The following is a 17763-nucleotide window of genomic DNA, read 5'->3' on the forward strand; positions in this document are numbered from 1 at the left end:
ATCAGGCCCTTCCAGGTCTGGAGCAGCACAGCTGCATTCTGAGGCAAGCCTCCCAATCTTTGTCCCAACATCATGCCTCAGCCCGATCATACAACACCCCATTTTCCATTGCACACACCCACTGTTGGGTGGGTGGCCCTTCATCTATGAGATTGTCAACTAACGCCAAATCAGGAAACCTTGGACCTCCATTGAGATAGCCCACATCTGTTTCCTGTTGGAACCTTGGCGCCAGCGGACAGATACACTCCTGTCAGTCTGCGTTGGGGTTGAAAGCAGTTCTTGGAGGAGAAAGGGCTGTGTCTAACTCACTGCGTACCAAAACTGTAGAACAACCACTTCCATTTATACAGTGTGTTTAAGAATATAAGAAATAGGAGCCGGCCATTTGGCCCCTCGAGCCTGCTCCGCCAGTCAATACAATCATGGCTGATCTGATCCTGGACTCGACTCCACTTCCCCGCCTGCTCCCCATAACTCTTGACTCCCTTATCGTTCAAAAATCTGTCGATCTCCGCCTTGACTATGTTCCAAGACCCAGACTCCACACCTCTCTGGGGCAGAGAATTCCACAAATTCACGACCCTCTGAGAAGAAATTCCTCCTCATCTCCGTTTTAAATGGGCGACCCCTTATTCTGAAACTATGCCTGCTAGTTCTAGATTTTCCCTTCTCAGCATCTTATACATTTCAATAAGATCACCTCTCATTCTTCTAAATTCCAATGAGTATAGGCCCAACCTGCTCAACCTTTCTTCATAAGACAACCCCCTCATCTCAGGAATCAACCTAGTGAACCTTCTCTGAATAGCCTCCAATGCAAGTATATCCTTCCTTAAATACGGAGACTAATACTATCCGCACTACACCAGGTGTGGTCTCGCCAACGCCCTGTACAGTTGTAGTTAAAGCAGTAAAATGTCCCACGGTGCTTAACGATAGCATTGTCGATCGGAACAGAATTCTGAAATACTTATTGGGTGTCAAGGTGCATGTGGTGAGAGCTAATTGGAGCTCAAGTGTTGTCCCACAGGGTTGGAAAATGAAGAGTTTGTTACCCAATATCCAGTTTCTGATTCTGGCCAGTTGGGTATCATTTCACCCCCCAATCACATTGGTGGCTGTGCCTTTCGTTGCCTAGGTCCCGTACTCTGGAATTCTCTCCTTAAATCCCTCAGCCTTAACACGTTGCCCTTTGAGTCCCTTCTTAAACCCACTTCTTTACCCAAGCCTTTGGTCACTCCCGATAATTTATTTTGGGTTGGGGGGGGTGGTGGCGTCTGTTCTCCACCATGGGATGTGTTCCATGTTAAGGGTGTTAGACAAATGCACTTGTTGCATCTGGTGGCTGGTTATAGAGCAGCTTCAGCAGAAGTCTTGCTTGTCTTGTTCCTTTCCTGGGAGTGAATCCACTTTGCTTTCACTGTGTGTGGAATCTGGGCACGGACGCACACCGCACCAGGCCATCACATCAGTAGGTACTTCAGAGCGTTGCTGATGTTTAATAAAAGGTGTGGTCTTGGCCACCAAATGTGAGATTGAATAAGGTAAAACACGAGAGCAATTCCAACTGCCATCCCACACGAGTGCCTCGTGCTCTGTGGTGATGTCGTGTGGAGCCAAACCTTCAGTGTTCTATGTTTTCTCACAATTTAGCAGGTGTTATTTTCCTTCCCTGTCCCTGCAGAAGCTTTTATTCTCCTCTGTCCAACCCAGGAAGAAAACTACAGCACCCCCCCCCCACCCCAGCTCAAAAAATTCTCTTCAAGGAATCCCTCAGTGGCTCAACTGGAGGAGGTAAACCAGGGTATCAGCGAGGGTGAGACAGTCGGCCTTAGTTAGTGCCTGTGAATTTAGAATCATAGACATTTACAGCATGGAAGGAGGCCATTTCGGCCTGTTGTGTCCGTGCCGGCCAACGAAGAGCTTTCCAGCTCTTGGTCCATAGCCTTGTAGGTTACGGCACTTCAAGTGCACATCCAAGTATCTTTTAAATGTTGTGAGGGTTTCTGCCTCTACCACCCTTTCAGGCAGTGAGTTCCAGACCCCCACTGCCCTCGAGATGAAAATATATCTCCTCAAATTCCTTTTAAACAGAGAAACATAGAAAATGGCAGGAGTAGGCCATTCGGCCCTTCGTGCTGGCACCACCATGCAATATGATCATGGCTGATCATGCAATTTCAGTATTCCTTTCCTGCTTTCTCGCCATACCCCTTGATCCCTTTAGCTGCAAGGGCCATATCTAACTCCCTTTTGAATATATCTAACGAACTGGCCTCAACAACTTTCTGTGGTAGAGAATTCCACAGGTTTACAATTCTCTGAGTGAAGAAGTTTCTCCTCATCTCGGTCCTAAGTGGCTTACCCCTTATCCTTAGACTGTGACCCCTTGTTCTGGACTTCCTCAACATCGGGAACATTCTTGCTGCATCTAACCTGTCCAATCCCGTCAGAATTTTATATGTTTCGATGAGATCCCCTCTCATTCTACTAAATTCCAGTGAATATTAGGCTAGTCGATCCAGTCTTTCTTCATATGTCAGTCCTGTCATCCTGGGAATCACTGCACTCCCTCAATACCAATTACTTTAAATCTATGGCCTCTGGTTGTTGACCCCTCTGCTAAGAGAAATAGGACCTTTCAATCCACTCTATCGAGGCCCCATATAATTTTATACACCTCAATAAGGTCTCTCCCCTTGGCCCCCTCTGTTCCAAAGAAAAGAATTTGTGAAGGGAAAATGAGCCAGTGGATGTTGGAGGTCTGAGCTGGGTCAGATTTGAATCAGTTGCTTACACTCGCTAACTTACCTGGATGAGATGCCTGAGGGCTGCTGACACCTGTGGAAATTGATAGCTCCAGGAAAGGAGGGGAGAAGATCAGGTAGTAAAATAACTAACAAAAGGCCACTGGTGGTGGTCTGGGGCCCTTGGCTAGAGTGTGATATGGGAGCTCCAAAGGTGGAGGAGGGTAATAGTGCGTTCTCATTTCAACCCCCTGCCCCCCCCACCATATCACTCAAGTAGAGACATGGTAGCCTATTGCTGCTTAAATTCTCTGCATAGTCTCTTTCTTCATCTGCGTTTATTGGATTGATTGATCATTTGGTGCAGAATCTTTGTACTATTTCAGTTTCCCTTTGATCTCGTTTCGATCCAAAAAAGCAATTCTTAAAGGGAAAAATGCTTGTGTAGGGAGAGAGAATGTTCAATACCAAGTTTTGTGGTTCCCCCCCCACACCCCAATGTAACTGTGAAAGCCTGTAACATGGCTGCTCTGCAGGTGATGCTCTTGATTTTAGTGCATGCGATCCTGTCCTCATGGCCTGAGCTCTGTCGGCCCTCTCGGTATCCCATCCATCAGGGTGGGGGGTGGGTTGGGGGGTGAGGGGGTTGATACAGCATACTTTGTTTTGGTTGATGGTTAATGTCCCTGGCTTGGATGCCCCACCATCCCCAGTTAATATTCGGCACTCGTCTGCTTTCTGACTGGAGTTTCCCGTGGGGTCATTTGCTGATCCATTTGTGCCAAGTCCGAGTGGAGACCTGAAATGTCACTTGTTCATGGAGAAGGATGATGTTGCTTAAACCTGGATTGGCTTCCTGAGGTACAGGGAAGCATCCACCTGCAGATTGATGACTGCTTCAATTATGCATCTGAAAGACGAAAAAGTTCTGACTGTGCACAGGGGTGTTTATCACTCACATACCACTTGCATATACATCGGAGAAACACAACACTGAATTTATACATCTTTATTGCAGAAAACGTCCTCTGGTGCTTTAAGTAAGGGGGAACCATTGATAGGATTTGAGGTAAAAACAGAAATTGCTGGAAACACTCAGCAGGTTAGGCAGCATCCGTGGAGAGAGAAACAGAACATGTCAGGTCAATGACCCCCTCATTAAAACTGTAAAAAGATAGAGATGTAACAGATTTTTAAGCAAGTGTAGGGGTGGCGGGGGGAGGTGGGAAGGGAGGAAAGAACAAAAGGGAAGGTCTGTGACAGGGTGGAAAGCAGGATAGATTAAGAGACAAAAGGGACGATGGTGCAAGGCAAAAGGAGATGGCAATGGCACACGCTAAGAAACGAAAGCTGAGTTTTGCGAAGGGTTTTTTATCGTGGTTAGGTTGAGAGGGATTTCAACATTCGGACCAAGGTGGCCGAAGGCACTGCCACCAGTGGTGGGGCAAAGGGGGGACGCTGCCCAGATATGGGGCACCAAGGAGTCGGCAGGGATGCAAGGCCTCAGAGATGGGAGTGATTGCAAAAAATGTTCAAAAGTTCATAGTGTAAACTACGATTCAGACTGAATGGAGGAAACTGAGTTTGGTTAGGATGCTGTTCATTTGTGATCACGGTTAGAATCTTTTTCTTACAAGAATGGAAATGAAGAGTAGAAAATTGAACGAATAGTTCAAAGCAAAATAGAGAGAATACATTTTCAGGTAGTAGAACATGTTACCTAGTTCTGGCTTCACGATTCCCCGTATGGCAGTTTTGGATCTTGGCTGTGCTGCTGTGGGTGGTAAAGCAGACTGGGCATGCACCATTCTGCTGGGAGCCAGGTACACAGCTGCACAAGACCAGGGGAAGATCTGCCAGCAAAATGATCCATTGGGGGCAAAGGAAGGAAAGGTGATTGCTTGGTAATTAATGGTTGGATCAATTGTTTTTCCTGAAACTCTGACCACCCAAGTCTCTCTCAATACTGAAATGCTAACTTTGAAATCTTTCTCATCTCTAAGTTGCATTGGGAGGAAGTGGGGGATTTAGAATGTCAGTCCTACTGTTATCAGTGACATAATTCTTCAATCCTCATTATTGCGCAGGTGCGGGCCGTGCTCGGGGCAGGGGGCACGCTCCAGTGCAGGCAACCATCATTCATGTGTGAGCCGCCATCAGTGAGTGCCACTGTTAGTCCCCTGGAGGTTTCTTGGCCATACCTGGTCTTGTTCTCGCCATATACATGCATGTGTATTTCTGCCAGTGAGTACCTTTTTGCACCCACCTCTTGCTAACCTCAGCACTGGAGCCACTGCTGTCGTCACCAGCTAACTGGGTGTTGAGCTGGGACCTTGATGCTTGGCTCCGCTACCCACTGGGTAAACTCAGTGAGCCAGCGCACTTGAAATTACCGAGTACCTTTTCTCAAATGTCTGGTTGACGACCATATTTCTCTCCAAGGGATCCTGACACATTAAAAATGTTATATCTTCCTTTTTAGAAAGGATTGTTGGATATGTTTTTTAAAAACCCACCATTTCTCTGCTTCTGTTGTGAAGGCAGCAACAGATGCTCGGCTGCAGTGTGCACGTGGAAACCCTCCAGTGCCTGCAGTACGTGCAGGTGCACTCAAAGTTTGAATGTTTGTGCATTGAAACAGGTACTGAAACCAGTCAGTATTTGTGGCTTCCTCGGGTATGCTATTGATTCGATCGTTGTGTTTCACTGGGGAAAGGAGGGAATGGTACGGATCACTCTGCGACACTGGTATTGGCCATGTGGTTTAAGGCAGCATCATCTGACCAGAAAGCTCTCTGCAGTACTTCCGAAGCTACTGAGCTTACAGTAGATGATGCTTGTACGTGAGTAACTGACTCTTACTTTTAATGAATCTGCAGATAGCTGCTAAAATTGGAGGTGACACTGCCACAACGGTAAACCACAGCACACCAGAGTTTGGATTTGTTGGTCAAAAGAGACAACTGGAAGATGGAGGTAAGACAATTGGACAATTGGCTCCTTCCACTTGTTGATGCACTTAAGTCTATCGTCAGTTAGTTAACTTCTTTGCCATGATATCTGACATCGCCAGTCATCAGTATTCGAATTCCCCGGCCTCCGATCTTGTTGCAGCTGAAGCCATGTCTTTTTTTTGTCTGTTGCAAAGACTGGGTACTAAGCTGTCCCTGGTTGCCAGTCAGCCTGTTGTGGTTCCGGATGCCATATGTATTAAATAATTTGGTTGAAAACTTTTCTGCTGGTGGATCACAGGAGTGCTGGTTAGCGTTGGTGTAAAGTAATATCCGAGTAGTGGTGTGGATTGCAGCTGTTGGAACAGGTGGAGAAGGTCACAAAGTAGAGCCCTGAACAAAACCGCCTCACTGTGGATCTTGGCCGCTCACTCAGAGTTCTGCTCGCTGAGTCACCGAGAATATTATCGCCCGAGAGGGCATTTGCAGGTGACCATCCGGTTGAGTCCCAAGTTTGACCAGATAGACAGCCATCCATCCCACTTGGACTTCGAAGTTCCTAGTTTTAAATGTGAGGAGGATTGACGAAGCTGAAGCAGGCAGTTTATTCACTTCAGTGAAGTCTTCAAAGGCCAGAACATGAGCTAAAATTAGAAAGTTAAGAGCAAGAAGGGATTTATTCTGCAACCGATGGAATGAATCTAGGGAATACCATAGAAGCTGTTGGTATTCATGTGTTCAAAGTACAGTTGGATCCCATCTGGAGAGGGGAGGGATATGCTGAGAAGGTGCCAACGATGTTGGAAAAGGGACACGTTTGGGCTAATGGTCTTTGCCTGTTGCTGAAAATTCTTGTGGTCACAGCCAAGGTTTAACCAACAATAACTTGTATTTATATAGCGCCTTTTAACGTCCCAAAGCACTTCACAGGAGTATTATGAGACACACAAATTTGACATCGAGCCACATGAGGAAACGGCTCTCATCAAAGTCACAAATTAAATCCTTTGTGACTGACAAAAGCAAACTATCCCTCGTCCTTCTTAACTTGTCTGCTGCCTTTGACACAGTTGATCACTCTACCCTCCTCCAACACCTCTCCACCACCGTCCAGTTGGGTGGGACTGCACTCGCCTGGTTCCATTCTTATCTCTCTAATTGTAGTCAGAGAATCACCTGCAACGGTTTCTCTTCCCACTCCCGCATCGTTACCTCTGGTGTCCCCCAAGGATTTATCCTTGGCCCCCTCCTATTTCTCATCTACGTGTTGCCCCTTGGCGACATCATCCGACAACACGTAGTCAGTTTCCACATGTACTGATGACACCCAGCTCTACCTCACCACCACTTCTCTCAACCCCTCCATGGTCTCTAAATTGTCAGACTGCTTGTCCGACATCCAGTTCTGGATGAGCAGAAATTTTCTCCAATTGAATATTGGGAAGACCAAAGTCATTGTTTTCGGTCCCCGCCACAAACTCCGTTCCCTAGCCACTGACTCCATCCCTCTCCCCAACTTCAGTCTGAGGCTTGGTCAAAGAGGTAGGTTTTAAGGAGTGTCTTAAAGGAGGAAAGAGAGGTTTTGGTGAAGGGCAATTTCAGAGCTTGGGGTGCAGGCAGCAGAAGCATGGCCACCGATGGTTGAGCGATTATAATCAGTGGTGCCAAGTTTTGGATCACCTAGCTTACGTAGGGTAGAATGTGGGAGGCCAGCCAGGCATGTGTTGGAATAGTCCGGTCTAGTGTTAACAAGGGCATGGAGGATTTCAGCAGCGGATGAGCTGAGGCAAGGGTGGAGACGGACGATGTTACGGAGGTGGAAATAGGTGGTCTTAATTATGCTGCGGATATGTAGTTGAAAGCTCAATTCAGGGTCAAATATGGCACCTAGGTTTTGAACAGTGTGGTTCAGCCTCAGACTGAAGTTGGGGAGAGGGATGGAGTCAGTGGCGAGGACCGAAAACAATGACTTTGGTCTTCCCAATATTCAATTGGAGAAAATTTCTGCTTATCCAGAACTGGATGTCGGACAAGCAGTCTGACAATTTAGAGACCATGGAGGGGTTGAGAGAAGTGGTGGTGAGGTAGAGCTGGGTGTCATCAGTACATGTGGAAACTGACTGCGTGTTGTCGGATGATGTCGCCAAGGGGCAACATGTCGATGAGAAATAGGAGGGGGCCAAGGATAGATCCTTGGGGGACACCAGAGGTAACGATGCGGGAGTGGGAAGAGAAGCCGTTGCAGGTGATTCTCTGACTAGAATTAGAGAGATAAGAATGGAACCAGGCAGCAGACAAGTTAAGAAGGACGAGGGATAGTTTGCCTTTGTCACAGTCACAAAGGATGTAATTTGTGACTTTGATGAGAGCCGTTTCGGTATTGTGGCAGGCTCAGAAACCGAATCAGAGGGATTCATACATGGAGTTGTTCAAGGACTTGAGAGGAAAGGGAGGTTGGAGACGAGGCGGCAGTTTTTGAGGAAAGGGGTGATGACAGCAGGTTTGAGGGAGAGGGAAACAGTACCTGAGGGGAGAGGACTGTTAACAACAATGTCGGCTAACATGGGAGCCAGAAAAGGAAGTTGGGTGGTCAGCAGTTTGGTGGGAATAGGGTCAAGGGAGCAGGAAGTCGATCTCGTCGACGAGATGAGTTCAGAGGTCATGAGGGGAGATCGGAGAGAAACTGGAGAAAGATGTGAGGCTCGGGCAGGGGGGGATCCTTGGAGGAAGTTTGGCCCTGTGGGCTAAGGGAGGGGAGGGAAGGGAAGAGACGGCTAAAAGGATGGGCCCCATCTTGGAGACAAAAGTCCATGAGCTCTTCACACTTATTGTCGGGGGTGAGGGTGGAGACTGGGGAAATGGGTTGAAGAAGATGGTTAGCAGTGAAGAATAGAAGCCGAGATTTATCTTTGCATTCCAGATTGATTCTGGAATAGTGAGCAATTGTGCCAGACGAGAGCAGGACCCGATAATGCTTTATGTTGTCCAGTCGGATCTGGCGATGAATAGCTAAACCAGTTGTCATCCACATCTGTTCAAGTCTGCGTCCCTTCGACTTAACGTAGCCAAGTTTGTAACGTAGCCAAGTTTGCTGACGCTGCAAAGCTGGGAGGAAAAGCAATGTGTGAGGAGAACACAAACAATGCAAAAAGACATAGGCTAAGTGAGTGGGGGAAAAAAATTGGCAGATGGAGTATAATGTTGGAAAGTGTGAGGTCATGCACTTTGGCAGAAAAAAAAATCAAAGAGCAAATTATTTAAATGGAGAAAGATTGCAAAGTGCCACAGTACAGCGAGACCTGGGGGAACTTGCGCATGAAACACTAAAGGATAGTATGCAGGTACAGCAAGTGATCAGGAAGGCCAATGGTATCTTGGCCTTTATTGCAAAGGGGATGAGTATAAAAGCAGGTAAGTCTTGCTACAGTTGTACAGGGTATTGGTGAAGCCACACCTGGAATACGGCGTGCAGTTTTGGTTTCCATATTTACAAAAGGATATATTTGCTTTGGAGGCAGTTCAGAGAAGGTTCACTCGGTTGATTCCGGGGATGAGGGGGTTGACTTATAAGGAAAGGTTGAGTAGGTTGGGCCTCTACTCATTGGAATTCAGAAGAATGAGAGGTGATCTTATCGAAACGTATAAGATTATGAGGGGGCTTGACAAGGTGGATGCAGAGAGGATGTTTCCACTGATGGGGGAGACTAGAACTAGGGGGCATGGTCTTAGAATAAGGGGCCGCCCATTTAAAACTGAAATGAGGAGAAATTTCTTCTGAGGGTTGTAAATCTGAGGAATTCGCTGCCTCAGAGAACTGTGGAAGCTGGGACATTGAATAAATTTAAGACAGAAATAGACAGTTTCTTAAACGATAAGGGTTATGGGGAGCAGGCAGGGAAGTGGAGCTGAGTCCATGATCAGATCAGCCATGATCGTATTAAACGGCGGAGCAGGCTTGAGGGGCCGTATGGCCTACTCCTCCAATTTCTTATGTTCTTAAGGCGAGATGCTCAAAGCAGGAGAAAGTGCCGGAGGACAGACCAAGGTGTGATTTGGTGATGAGAGCCACTACAGCAGTCTGAGTGGTGGGAGGTACAGCCAGGCGGGGAGGCTTCATTTAAGGCTAAGGTGCTATTGCCCCTCAACCAGGTTTCCGTCAGCACCATGCTGTTGATACCATCATCCACGATAAGCTCATGGATGGCAAGGGCCTTGTTTGCAAGCTAAAAGACATTCAGGAGGGAGATGCGGAGAGGGTCGGTGATGGCTGCCCCACTGCCTGCGTCCACTGGGTCAGCACTGGGGGGAGGGGAGAATGAGTTGGATGGGGAGGAGATTGACCAGATTAGCCCCCAGTGAGAGGGAAGGTCGGTGAGAGTAGGATGGGACAGCTGGAGTTATTGCTCCATAAGGAGGCAGCGACAAGAAGCTCGGAGGGAAGCGGCAGCCTTATCTAGGAGGGAGTCAAGCCTGGGATGGCGGCAAGAGGGTATGAAGGATTGGGGCAGGGATTTGGGAGGGCAGAGTATCCGAGAGAGGAGAGATGAAAGGAGGCATGCCGACAGGAGAGTGTGGTCAGGCAGGGATACAGGGAAAAAGAAGGGGGTGGGGGGAGGTGCAGAGGAGTACTGAATGGCTTGGGGCCAGAGCAACAAACAAAGTCCTTTATCCTGAGACTGTGCCCCCTGGTTCCAGACTCCCAAGCCCGGGGGAAACATCCTCCTTGCATCTACCCTGTCAATCCCCACCGGAATCTTGTATGTTTCAATGAGATCACCTCTCATTCTTCTAAACTCCAGAGAGTATAGGCCCAATTTATTCAATCTCTCCTCATAGGACAACCCTCTCATCCCAGGAATCAGTCGCGTGAACCTCAATGTTTGGATGCATTGCATAAAGTTCTCGGTTGAAGTTGCATGTGTTTTATTTTTACTCTGTTGCAGTGATCATTAAAGAACTCTCGAATAGTTCCCTGATACATACTGATGCCAAAGCTGTTAAGTTTTGGAATTAAGATATCAAATTGAAGCCAGTCGGGCGGCCTGGTGTGTCGCTCCTCCGTTCCTGACTATTCTTGTCGCTCGGCGGGTGTGCATGTTTGGGCATGTTCTGCGGCAAAAGATAAATGCACGGTTTTCTCTTTTTCCCCCCCCCCCCCCCCCCCCCCTTCACTATCTCGCCAGATCCAATTCTCTTGAACTGGATGCGATTGCTGCAGTGGGCCAGAAGTGACTCGGATTACAGCGCAGTAATGTTTTTCAGCCTTAAACCTGCTTTAGCTGCACTCACATTTCCCTCGCTTGTATTTGAAGGCCAGAGGTGGCTATATATAGACGGGCTGCGCATTTAAGTGGGTGTTCCAGTGCAACAACATCCTCTTAAATGCCTAACCTATGTCTATCTGTATCTTTAAAACCTTGTGTAGAGCACTCTGTTCTTGGCCATAAAACATACTTTCTGTTGTCCTGATGTTTGCTTTTGCTTTTCTGTCAACATTTACTGCTGCATTTCTGCCAACGCCTCCCAAGCCACTTGTTTCTGTCGCCTCTTGGTGTAGTTGCAGACTCTGCCCACTAGCTGGCACCACGTGGCAGGTTTCTGATGTCTTTCCATTCCCTTCTCACTGTGAACTAAATCACAGACTGTGGATCACCTCACGGGCAATTCGCTCGCGTTAAGAAGCTCCAACCCAGCGCTCAATTCCTGTACGAGTTAACTTTACCTGCGGCATCGTGCATTTAGAATGGCAAAACCCCGTATGTCAACATGTCAGTGGGAAAACCCTGTAAGCACGTGAACATTTCGTCCGTATTAATGAGACAAATTAATAACTTCGTGCTTTTAAAAATATATCTTGCTCGTGTCTCTCTCTTCTCAGACTCTGGTGTTGCCAAGCTAATGCCCTCCCCACCCTCTCCGCACCAGCAGGCCTGAGGAATCCACCAATGTGTCACCCTGTGTAATGTCAGACCAAAGACACACACTCCCTCGCAACTGGAAACCCAGCAGCGTTCCAAACTACAGCACCTGTGCCTCAGTGCTGCCAAATCCGCAGATCACCCAGTGCGGCTCACTGCCCTCCGGCCCGCCCACCACTGAATATTGGTTGGCTAACTCGAGCTGATCTTGCTGCGTATTCCAAGCTTTAATACGATGAACAGATTAAATGCAGGGGTAGAGAGATATTTATAATAGCCACTCGCTTCTGGTTTTGGCAGAATCGTGGAATTCAGTCTGCAAAGCACCAGCAAATTGCCATCTAATGAAGCAATGTGATGTATTCACTGTGAACTACCGGCCCTGAAGTTATCCCCCAAATTAAGAGACCTATTTTCCTAAACCAGCAAATCCTCAGTCAGCATGAGCAGTGCCACGGGAGGTTAGCACATACAATTTCAGGATAGCCCTGTTTATGTGGAGACTGGTCTTGTCCACCGACTGAACTTCTCCGATTGTAACTTGAATTGTGGATCGAGGGACCCGGCTTATTGGCCCTGCATTGCACTGGTGGCAGAAAGGTGCCGATGCATGTCAATGCTTGTACTCCAGGAATACTAAATCTGCACTCGGGGCACTGATTGGTGCAGTAAAGAGGAGGGGTAGATGGGAGTGTGGAGAAATGTGTGAAGAATGCTTTCAGTGATGGGACAGAATATTGACGAGTGATTTTGACATTCTGTGCACAGCATCTTAAATTCTTCCCCGTGCGGTGTGTATAAAAAAAAATCCTCCTTTCTGTTTTACAGATCAGCCAGATAGCAAAAAAATAGCAGCACAAAATGATCGTAAGTACAGAGTCTACTTATTCCAAGCGTTTACAGAAAACATTGCTGTCACTGGGATTTCAGTCACGTGAAATCTCCAGGTAGCTGTACAATGTATTCACACTTGGATTTCAATAAAAACCTGAGACGGTGGGGGTATCTAACTTGTGGGAAAGCACAGTTGGGTTGTCTCGGCAGAGAACATTTTCAGCCGCATAATGCTGCGGCAAATTTCTGATGGTTGCCGGTCAGTGAGCAGCAGTGGGGCCAGTTTGAGGTGTTAAATGAAGCGTATCACACAGAGCAGTGCTGGGTTAGTTCGTGCACTTGCTGATCGTATCAGCGCAGTCAAGAAACCCAGTGACAACATTCGTGCTGAACCAAGTTCTTCGCCATAGTCAACGGTCGAATATTGTGCTGAAATGTTTGGCCAGTGGCTGGCACGGAATAAGGTCTAGCTCCTCAATTTTGAGACTGAGGATGTGATTTTCATGAATTAGTTGTATAAAGCAGCCCAGTACAATAGGCTTCAGTGCATCCAGCTGATGGACGTTTGCACGTACAGGTACTTGGTGCCTTGCCTTCTGGAATTAATTTGCCGATTTTCCCCAAAGCAGTGAGGTACAACAAATGATTACTCTGGAGTAAGTGCTTCAACCTCGATGCGAGAAAACAAAGAGGTCATTGGATGTGGAGTATAACATAGCTGGGCAGCAGGTTAGACCGAGAACGCAAGTGGAATTGGCTTTCCCCCTGTGATTAATTCATAAGAACATAAGAAATAGGAGCAGGAGTAGGCCATGCGGCCCCTCGAGCCTGCTCAGCCATTTAATACGATCATGGTAGATCCGATCATGCATTCGGGTCCACTTCCCTGTCCGCTCCCCATAACCCCTTATTCCCTTATTGGTTAAGAAACTGTCTGTCATGTTTGTAACTACAATGTAACACCACTGTATTACTGTATACACTCAACTTAGATGCACACCATGACCACAGGGGGTGAACTTGTGGGAGACACTCCTTACCTGATCTCACAGATATATAAAGGGAGGTCCCACGCAGGGTCATCACTTCTGGATTCCTGTAATAAAGAATTAAGGTAACAGAGTGGTCTTGTCCCTGGAATGTGCCTCGCGTGGTTTCATGCTGTAGAACAAGGACTTTACACTGTCTATCTCTGTCTTAAATTTATTCAATGACCCAGCTTCCACAGCTCTCTGAGGCAGCGAATTCCACAGATTTACAACCCTCTGAGAAGAAATTCCTAGTATCCACAGTGAGCAGGTGCTTCCGAAATAAACCAAGATCCAGGAGTCTAAACCGTCACTTTCCAATGAAGGACCGCTCAAGGCACCAGAGGCTGGGCTGGCCACTCGCAGACTTAGTTGTTTTTCATGTTAAACTGCTCCACTTGCACTCGGCACTGAATTCAGCCATTGAGTGAGGCTGCACTTGCAATGTCAACGGGTCAGGCTGTTGATGGTGAGCGAGAGGTCTCGATTCACAGTACCAACTGAATCCATTGCATCTGTTGTCTTGAATTACTGGAGTTTGACAGCTGAATAAATAGTGTGGAGCATTTGATTTCCTAGAGAGAGAGAGAGAGAGCCACTCCCCCTGGCTTGATCTTGTGCACTTCCCAGTGGCCAGTTTTCAAGCTGCATTGGTAGGACCTGTGGACCAGATCTCCAGTTTCTCCCCTTGACCCGGAGATAACCGCAAAGAGTTACATTTAAAAAAATAGAGAATCGGAGGCAAAGAAACATCGTTGGTGGCGGAGCAGCTACTTCTCACAAGTTGCTGACTGGACACCCAGTCCTGTGTCAGGGTGCATCACATCCCCTGGTTTTCACAGCTCAAAAAGCATCTGTGGGTGTAACTTGTACTCAGTTTTACAGCAGTTTGGGTGCAGTTTGTTGAAACAGTTAGATTTGAGGGCTTTTTTTAATAGTTTGAATAGCTAGACAATTTTTTCCCCATTTACTGGACATCATCTTAGAATCATAGCAATTTAGAGCAGAGAATGAGGCCATTTGGCCCATAGTGTCCATGCCAGCTGACAAGGAGCCATTCAGCCTAATCCCACTTTCCAGCTCTTGGTCTGTCGGTTACGGCACTTCAAGTGCACATCCAAGTACTTTTTAAAATCTGGTGAGGGTTTCTGTCTCTTCCACCCTTTCAGGCAGTGAGTTCCAGACCCCCACCACCCAATGGATGAAGAAATTTACCCTCAAATCCCCTCTAAACCTCCTAGCAATTACTTTAAATCTATGTCCCCTGGTAGTTGACCCCTCTGCTAAGGGAAATAGGTCCTGCCTATTCACTCTATCTCGGCCCCTCATAATTTTATACACCTCAATAAGGTCTTCCCACAGCCTCCACTGTTTGACCCCAGCTTATCCAATCTTGACCGACTGTGCCCAGCGTGAAATTACTCCGAGCCCTCAGCAATGAAAGCGATCCAGAGTATTCATTTCAGAGCAGGAAGTGCTTTAGAATTGATGAGCATCGTGTGCAGTTGTGCTGTAGGGGTTTGAATAAATTTGACACCACATATTTCTTGCACGAGTGTGTTGCGACTTAGTATGAGATTTGAGCTTGAATGTCGAGTTCCATGTGGAATATTGTCTGCTTTTTCTTTAACTTCATCCCTATTTTCTTTCTTAGCCATCGGAGCTCAGCTTGCAGCAATACATCAGCAAAGGTAAGAAGCACGGGCAGTTTGCCCCCTCATGGCTCAGATGAGGAATCCATCCCTGAGCCATACAGATCGGGATAACTCGACGTTCAATTCCCAGTCTGTGCTGTCAGCCGATCTCGGCTCGGACAGCAACGGGGCGCCACGATTGGCTCTCGAGCCTCTGGGTTAGGGCGGGGACAGTTGGTCGAGCAATCCTGCTCCTGATCAGTATACAGTAACCCCAACCAGAAATCACGAGTCTGAAAGCCTTGTCCACTCTCGATCAAGACTCGCACATGAATAGCACAAGCACATGAGGGAGCAGGAAATAGAGGGTTATACGGATAGATTTAGATGAGGAAAGGCGGGAGGTGGCTCGAGTGGAGCATAAACGCCGGCATGGACTGGTTGTGCCGGATGGCCTGTTTCTCTGCCGTATATCCTTCCTAGTTGGACACTGGAATGAGGTAGGCGAGAGTGATGGGCACGAGTGGAGCTGAACTCCATGGGTCAGCCCCTTCAGGAGGGGTGGAAATAGAAGGAAAAAAAACAGTTTAAACATGTCCTTTTAATTTGTGGAGTGCTCAACAGTTGAGAAGTGGAGGCATGTGCAAAATGGTTATACAAGTCTGCAGACTGCAAGTAATTCTAAACATAGCACATGTTCAATAAGGCGTTATTTCAAAGACTTGGGCACCATGAAGTCGAGGCACGCAGGTTTATATCTGACGAACGACATGCTGCTTTCGAGCTGGAACATCAGGGAGAGTGATCTTGGGATTGTCTTGTGTACTTCCTTTCTGCCCATTGGGATGGTTGTGGCAGAGGTCTTGGGTTGGCCATAGTTTGTGCAAGTGGGGTGGTGGGGACACAATGCAGAGCTTTCATAATCATCGTTTTGATCCATAACTCACCACAATACGCTGCTTTGGAATATCCTAGCAGTTTACATGTAGCACAATTGGGAGATACTGCCATTCAGCTTGAATCACTTTCGAGTATGCAACGGCCACTGCATTTTATTAAAAAAAATCCATGCACAGGCATCTTCCACCCTTCAACATTTAGTTCGGGACCTGGAATATTCGGTCCTTCATTGAAACACCTATGCACTTTTTAGCGTGGAAGCGAGTCATCCTTGACTCGAGGGACTGCCTATGATGATGATGAATCACTTCTAGTTGCAATTCTCCAGTTTGTATTGTTTCCGTGTTCTGTAGTGGCTATTGTAGGGTCCTTGTGTTAATCAACATGGCATTTTCAGTTCGGTTCTGAGTTGTGATCCTCTAATGTTGTCACTGTGATCACGGCATGTTTGCTTAAGGCTGAATATGTGGACCTCAAGGGAGATCCTTCCAGTTCTATGAAGGGAGTGGCAGCGGAAAGCTACAAAGTGCGATTTAAATCACTGACCAAAATAGTACCACATATTTAAATTTCCTTCCTAAATAGCCTTTTTTTCAGTTTCAATTTTCTATCACAATTTTCTTGAGCCTCCACCTGGGGTGTGTATCTCCAGCTGTTGGATGTGCTCTGATACCTCACCCAGTTGGCCACTTCATACATGTTAGCCCTGAGGAGTGTCTACAGGCTAGTCAACCACATGCCAGCCATGCCTGGTCCTGTCCTGTCCTGACATGCACTTCACAAGTCAGAGCTGCTGGATAGGGATCAGGATAATGGGGTCTCTGATCCGTTCTCCTACCCCCATCCCTGTGCACGTGGGCAATTGTATCCTTGCCCCAACCGTGGCCAGGTTTAGTTAACTCCGTGAAAACCGTGCACCTTGCTGCTCTGCACGGAACCATTGGGAGAGCCGCACTTGTCAAGAGATAAGGTTGCTGACCTTAAAAAGACGAGTGCGCAGCTTTTGTTCCTGTCCCCCCTGGTTTGGGATGCTCTTTTTCAGCAGGAGGCAGAGTGCAGCATGATCTGTCGATTCAGGATCCAGTTGTAGGATGTGTGCTTTTGTGTCATTTCGTTCTGTGTTAAAAGATTGAGTGTCACCTTGCCCGAATGGGGACTTGGAGGTTATTGGCACTGATGGGGAGGGGGCATTTGTTCTGTGGTGGTGACCTGTTGTGTTTTTGTTTTACAGACCGGAAGACCACCATCCCTTTAACATGTATGCTAAATTTTATTATCCTTGAACTGTTGCTCCTAATACCAGCATTGTTATTGCACATGACATTTAGAAAGTGCTCACCACCACGTGTTGGGTGCATTGTCTTTCGCTAAACTTGAATTCAAGTACTCTTTCTTAGCGGCAAAGGATTTTATTATCTGAAACTAGGTTCAAAATGTAGAGTTGCAAAATTTCAGCCCCTCCCTCCTCCTCCAAATTTTGTCCCACATCGAGCAAGGCCTGATATTTTTTCCTTTTGTAAGCTGAAGTCTGGCACACTTTTTCTTGGGTTAAATGCTTTCAGTTGCTGGAGGGATGTGTTATTGTCAGACTGCTGCACAGCGTCAGTCAGGCTTCTCGTTCAAGCTTTCGAATCAGAAGGCAGCAGATTAAACGTTGATACTTTTCAGCCTTTCGAACTTTTTGCCAGACCCCGTTTGTCCTGAACTGAAGATTCCCTTTTGAGGGTGTTGGGTCTGTGCAAGCAGCT

General features: G+C 47.2%; 1 protein-coding gene across 8 annotated transcripts in view; it reads left to right on the plus strand.

Annotated features, from left to right (window-relative positions):
- Positions 1-17763, plus strand: part of khsrp (KH-type splicing regulatory protein) — a 55977-nt gene that overhangs the window by 9963 nt on the left and 28251 nt on the right. For 5 of the 8 annotated variants that reach the window (XM_070867160.1, XM_070867153.1, XM_070867155.1 and 2 more), the window contains exons 2-5: positions 5630-5726; positions 12448-12486; positions 15136-15172; positions 17247-17273. In XM_070867160.1, the coding sequence (XP_070723261.1) occupies positions 5630-5726; positions 12448-12486; positions 15136-15172; positions 17247-17273 (200 nt within the window). The remainder of the gene's footprint in view (positions 1-5629; positions 5727-12447; positions 12487-15135; positions 15173-17246; positions 17274-17763) is intronic. The other 3 variants (XM_070867156.1, XM_070867157.1, XM_070867159.1) reach the window with 1 other exon arrangement.

This window comes from Pristiophorus japonicus, chromosome 24 (genome assembly GCF_044704955.1).
Source record: "Pristiophorus japonicus isolate sPriJap1 chromosome 24, sPriJap1.hap1, whole genome shotgun sequence".
NCBI lineage: Eukaryota > Metazoa > Chordata > Chondrichthyes > Pristiophoridae > Pristiophorus > Pristiophorus japonicus.